This window comes from Marmota marmota, unplaced genomic scaffold (assembly GCF_001458135.2).
Source record: "Marmota marmota marmota unplaced genomic scaffold, marMar, whole genome shotgun sequence".
Lineage (NCBI taxonomy): Eukaryota > Metazoa > Chordata > Mammalia > Rodentia > Sciuridae > Marmota > Marmota marmota.
In genome coordinates this window covers 29,054,817-29,060,890 of record NW_026000185.1, presented here as the reverse complement: position 1 = coordinate 29,060,890, position 6,074 = coordinate 29,054,817, and the positions used below count along the sequence as shown (strand labels likewise).

The 6,074-nt window shown below is 53.2% G+C and overlaps 1 protein-coding gene across 1 annotated transcript in view; it reads left to right on the top strand.

The window, feature by feature from the left end:
* Positions 1 to 1,791: 1,791 nt before the first annotated feature.
* The window catches only part of Col26a1 (collagen type XXVI alpha 1 chain), a 128,814-nt gene continuing 124,531 nt past the window's right edge, over positions 1,792 to 6,074 (top strand). The window contains exon 1 of the mRNA XM_015491464.2: positions 1,792 to 2,109. Coding sequence (XP_015346950.2) covers positions 1,949 to 2,109 — 161 coding nt within the window. The 5' untranslated portion in view covers positions 1,792 to 1,948. The remainder of the gene's footprint in view (positions 2,110 to 6,074) is intronic.

The following is a 6,074-nucleotide window of genomic DNA, read 5'->3' as shown; positions in this document are numbered from 1 at the left end:
GGCTGGGCTATTTCTGTGATGCCCCCAGCATGGTGCCAGATACACAGAAGCTGCCCGGTAAACATCTGTGGGCCCGAATTAAATTAGGGGTCCCAGATAGGAAGAAGAGGACAGAAGTTTCTAGAATGCATTCATTCTCCCCCCACAAAGACTTTCATCCTAACACAATCCTTTGCTTTACGGAGTAGAGTTAGCCCAAACTTCTCGGTTCCTCCGTCTTGGGTGTAGCCCATGGCACCGGGAAAAAATGAGTTTAAGATAAAAACAAATTCTCGTTTCCTTGCTGTAATGCATATAGCATACATTCAAGGCAGCTTCCAGCAACGCGGAATCTCTCTGGTCTTTCTGACTTCATTATGCAAGTCCAAGAGGGAAGGTGGAAGGCAGAGTGTTTGCAAAGCCTGGTGGGAATGACCTCATTGGTTAGGTGTTGGCCAGCTTCCCAAGGAGCACAGTTCAGATTCCTTTTGGGGGAGGCACTGAAAACCCCCTGATAACCCAAATTCTCCAAATCTTTTAGACCTTGAGGGAGGGATGGAGGATGAGTGGAAGGAAGTGGTACTTGGTCCAAGTTATAGCTCCTGTTAGTGGGATGTACACGCTCACAGGACCAGCCCTGCCTCCAAGACAGAGACCAAGGACTTGGGAAGGGTTGGGATTTAAAGGAATTGAGTGAACAGGGTGGTGGAGGAGATATGATATCTCTGGATATGCGCACCAGAGGGTATACATGGTATATGTACCTATGGGGACATATCAGGGCATGTGACAAGATGGCAACTCCTGAGAGCTGGCCTGTCCCATCACACTCTCAACAGCATCTTCCTATCTTCTAGCAACAATCCAGCAATCCTTTTACAAAATGTGCAGTGATCCAGCAGGCACCTCCCTATTGGATGAATTCTCTCCGGTCCTACAGGTGTTCTGCAGATTAGCAGCTTCCTACTCTTAGCAGGGGAGGGGGAGGGGCTCGGGGATGATTTGGAGCCAGCCCTTGGGATGCTTTGGGGGCAGTTAATCTGGAGAGGGGAACACAGTTAATCTGGAGAGGGGAAACAGGCTGGATCTCCAGTATAATCTGTCTCCACTGTGGGGGCCTTAGGGAGTATCAAGCACTGTGGGAATCCCATAGCCCAGGAAAGACCAATTTGGGCCAGGCTGGCTTTGGGCACAGTGGGGATTCTGGAATTTAGCTTTTCTATCTGTAAAAGGTGGGATTGTAGAACATCTTCTCAGGAACCACCGGTTTTCACCTTGATGAGTGAGCTGTGAGGTAGGGCTTGGTGGTGAAAGGGCTATAAGTTTCCAGGGAAGTCCCTGTCGGCTGCTCTGCTAGCAGACTGGCCTTGGTGTAACCAGAACTTTGCCTAAGGAGTCAGAAGACATGTATTTTTCTAGTTGAACATTTTTGAGCCTCAGTTTCCACCTCTGAAAAGTGGGCGTGGTATCACTTCCTACCTAGAACAGTGTGGTGGGGCTTAACTATACGTGGGGTGACATCGCTAAGGTACAGAATGGGTGCTCAAAGCGTATTTGCAAAACCGAAGTGCGGGAAGATTCTGAAACGTGTATGCGTCCCCCTCCCCCGCCCCGCCAGCCCTTGCGAGCGAGGTCTGGTGTTTGGGGTACTCGGCTCGCGGGACCCCCAGCAGAGTTTTGCATCCCAGCTCTGAGGCCACTGTCGCCTCCTCGGCCCCGGGCTGCCGAGGGTTAAAGAGAAAGCCCCACGCCCCCTTTGACGGCGCAGAGCCCACCTCGCCGAATTTGAAAAGCCGGCCCTGGAGAGGCGTGGGCGCCCCCCGCCCAGACACATCCAGCTCGGACCCAGGCTCGCTTGTGGCCGGTTCCCTCCGCTTCCCGCCCGGGCCGCGGGTTCGGTCCGGCCGCCAGTGCGCCCCTGGTAGTCCCCGCGCCGGGGACTGCGGGTCCCCGCGGGCGATCGCTCAAGATGAAGCTGGCTCTGCTCCTGCCGTGGGCGTGCTGCTGCCTGTGCGGCTCGGCGCTGGCCACCGGCTTCCTCTACCCGTTCCCGGCCGCAGCCCTGCAGCAGCAGCACGGCTACCCCGAGCCGGGCGCCGGCTCTCCTGGAAGCGGCTACGCGAGCCGCCGGTGAGTAGCGCGGGGCAGCGGGGCCTGGGGGCGCCGGGCGACCGCAGCGAGGGATGGCTGGGTGATCCGGTGCTGGGGTGCAGGGGTTGGGGACCGGGATCGCCTGGAACGAGGGACGGCGGGGCCGCGGGGCGGGGTGGCCGCATCCTGGGGCGCCGGGGACTTCGGTGGTCTCAGGCCGCGCCCACTCTCCCTCGCTGCCTGGTTTTCCCACCCTTCGCCCCTCGGCTCGGGTCTCCGAGTGGAGGTCGTCCAAACCTGCGGCGGGGACGCGCGGAGGGGGCGCCTGTGGCTCGCCAGGGCGCGAGGCGCGGGGCTCTGGGCTCTGCTCTCCGGCTCACGTGGCCCCGCCGCGCTCACCTGCGCGGCCGCGGCTTTGTGTTGGGGAGCAGTTCCTTGGGTTGCCGAGGCCGTGCGTCTGGGTCCCCTGCCTTTCCTGTCGACCTCTCCGCAACACCAGCGGGGCCACTCCGTCCAGTCTTTGGGACCGAGCCCAGGCTGCGACCTTCCGGCCACCCAGGGATGTGGAGCCTCCTCGGATCCGAAGTCTCCGCCTCAGGGGTCCGGGAAGGAGCGGGGTCACTCAGCCCAAGCGGCCGGTACTCGCCCGCCTCCCCTTCCTCTGCCGGCAGGTGGCGCCTTGGCCACCTCCGGACTGTTAGGTTGAGTGGGTTCCCGCTTTTGAATTCGCAAAGGAAACGGGTGGCGCTCCAGTCGATTCCGCTGGAACTTAGCTGTCCCCCATTTAGTAACTGCAACCCGCATCCTGTGCTACCGCGCGGGGACACACGGCCTGGACCCGTGCCTTCCCGCTCCCGATCCGTGAACCAATTAACTTTAATCCGTTAACTTAATTAAGTTATTAAAGTATTAACTTTCCTTCAACAGAGAACTAGGCCCAGAGAGGGTTCCCAAGTTCAATGGCAACTTGGGGCTGATCCCATATCTTCCTTCTCCGAATCCGAAGCGGCCTTCCGTCCTACTCTGCTGATGATAGACAGGAGGTTCCCCGTTCTTTTTGCCCCTTGATATTTACCAAACCCGAGATCTCCCACGACGAATTCCCACAATGCCCTACTGGGCACCACTTCACATCTGGAGGAGGGACCCGGGAAAGGCTAAAGGTACTTCTGCATAAGTTTTCACGCAATTCTGTTTCCCTCATTTTGTTTGAAAATACTTCTAGAGGCTTCTATTAGAAGAATTATTGGAACACCCACGAGAGTGTGGTCTCTGTCCACTCGCATAGGGAGCAGTGCAATAGGTAAACTTTTCAAGTTGCAGAATAATATTGCATGATCTCATTTATAGAAAACACACAACAAAACAAAATAGATATCCATCTAAGTATATTAGTGCACAGAAAGAGTTTTTAGAAAACTGTTTCCAGAAGTTAACTATATGGAGGGACCTGGGGTCTGGACCCAAGGACCAGAGCTGGCCCTCTTATCTGCAAATTTGCATCGGAAGATTCAACCAAACTCAGATTAGGAATTTTTTTTAAAAAATTTGCATCTGTTCGGAACATGTACAGACTTTTTTCTTGTTATTATTCTCTAAACCACACAAGGCAATGACTCGCTACATATCATTTACATTGTAGTAGGTATTGTTAAGTCATCTTGAGATGATTTAAATTATATAGCAGACTGTCTTTCCATAGAACATATAAGGGACTGGAGTAGCTTTGGAGTTTGGTATCCTGGGTGGTGGTGGTGGTGGTGGTGGTGGTGGTGAAAGTTTTGGAGTCAATCCCCAGCAGATATTGAGAGACAAACGTACCCCATTTCCCTTCTGCCTGCATGTTTTACAAGGAACATTCATGTCTTACTTTTGCAATTAAAATAGAACGTGTGGGAAGGGGGTTGGAGTCCCCTGCAGCCTGGAACTACCCGAGAGGAGCTAGAGATGACTTCCATGGAGGGGGTAATACCTGGGGACCGCATTCTGACATTTGATGGACTGGGAAGTCTCCACTGAGACTTGGAAGGGATTGTTTCAATGCCCCGGGCTTCTGCCCTTGAAAAAGGCAAGCAGGTGGGGAGCCAGCCTAGTCCACCCTCTATCTCGGTTTCTTCCCACACCGTGAGGGGCTTTACCCACAGACCCATGAAGCCCTCCATCTGCACCCCCAGCTCAGTCCACACCCATCACAATCTGTCACCCTTTGGCCAAGGAGTGGGCACTTTGACTGCCGGTTTGTCCTTGAAGCATGGCCTGGGACAAGCAGTCCTGGAAATGGGCTTGGGGGCATCTGGGCAAGGACCCTGCACCCAAGGAGCCAGACCTAGAAACCTCTAGCCCATCTTCTTGAGCAGATGCATTAGCCTTGGGGTTGTCTGTCCATTGCAAGAAGGTGGATCTTAGAAAGGAGAGATGGCTGGGATCATGTGCCTAGGTCCCTTGGCTGGTGCGATGTGCGTTCCCAGGAGTGCATATTCTGGAATTTCTGGGAGGGACGCTGGGAGGGTCTGCACTTGCCCCAAGCATGTCCTGGTGCCAGAGGGAACACAGCCTTAAATAGCAAATAAATGGCAAGTCAAGAGACAGAAACCACAGATGGAAGAGAAAAGAGCTTTCTATTTCAGTACTTAGGATGACAGCTTTTTTCCTTACTTTTAGAATGAAGAGCTCAGAAATTTCATTTTGCACTGGGTCTCACCATTTGGCTAGGTCTTGCTCTCATACCTGAGGTGCATACCAGGGCTCGGCTCACCAGAATGAACTGAGGAGATAAAAAACTTTCATGTCCAGAGCCCACCGCCACTCTGCCTGGAAATCTGCATTTTAATGGCGTCCCTGGTGGTTTGTCCTGTAGCCAGGTTTGGAAAACACCACACTGAGAACAGGATTTCTCGAGATTTCTTTCATCATGACCCATAATAAGAAAAACCTTTTATATGGTGATTTTACACACACACACACACACACATCTGAAATGAGTTTTGCAAAATGATACTGTGTCCATATGTGATACTCTCTTTTTTTATTGTATTCCATCTAGTTCATAAAAGTATGCTTACCAGGACTCAGAAAATGGATTCCACAGCCCCTCGTGGGTCTGAGCCTGGGCCTGCCAATGAAAACCGTGGCTCCTGGAGTCAAATAGGGATTCTCACTCTGGGCACCTTGATTGCATGTGACTTGGTGACTGAGCTCTCGCTTTCCTAAGTTTTTTCCCTGGAGATGGAATCAATCTCCTATTGCTTCACTCCCCCGAGGGCCCTGACCAGGTCACCTTGAGACTTGAATGCCACAGGAGCCTGGTCTGAGTCCCCCTCACCTCCACTCCCCACTTCTTGGGAATGCAAACTTACTCAGGTTGGGCATTTAGCCACCTGGGACTCCAACATGAGGGCCAAGGACCTCTGGCCAGTAGGGAGCTCGCAGCAAACCCCAAGGAAGTGAATAATCCCATCCAACAGGGCCTTGTGGTCCCCACTGTGTCTCGTGTCTGCAGGTTTGGGCCTTGCCTCTTGGTCCCCACGTGCCTTGTGTTCAAGAAGTGACTTTTGGGCACAGACTAGGTGCTGGGTGCTGGGGGCTGTGAGATGATTCAGACCCAGTCTCTGCCCTTGTTGAGCTCAGAGGCTGGCTGAGAAAGTCACACCCATAAACAAGTGTGGGATTCTCTGGGATGTGGAACGGATCAGAGCGAGCAGGCGGGGTGCCTATCAGCAATGGTCACATGGGAGACTTTGGATGTGGGAGTTGGGGGTGATTCATGGTGCCTTTTTCATGAGATTGTTCTGGGGCTTAAATGAGTTTACAGTTGTTAAATCCACAGTGCACATTCTGTTCAGGCTGGTGGCATCTAGTGTGCTGGTGTAACTTGCAAAGGCTGCAGAGATGGGGTACTGTGGCACAAATATATGGAGCCATGTGTTTCAGTCTGAGTACTTGAGATGAGGTCATTTATAGCTTTTATTTTTTTCAGGTCTGAGGTTTGAAACCAGGAGTGCTCT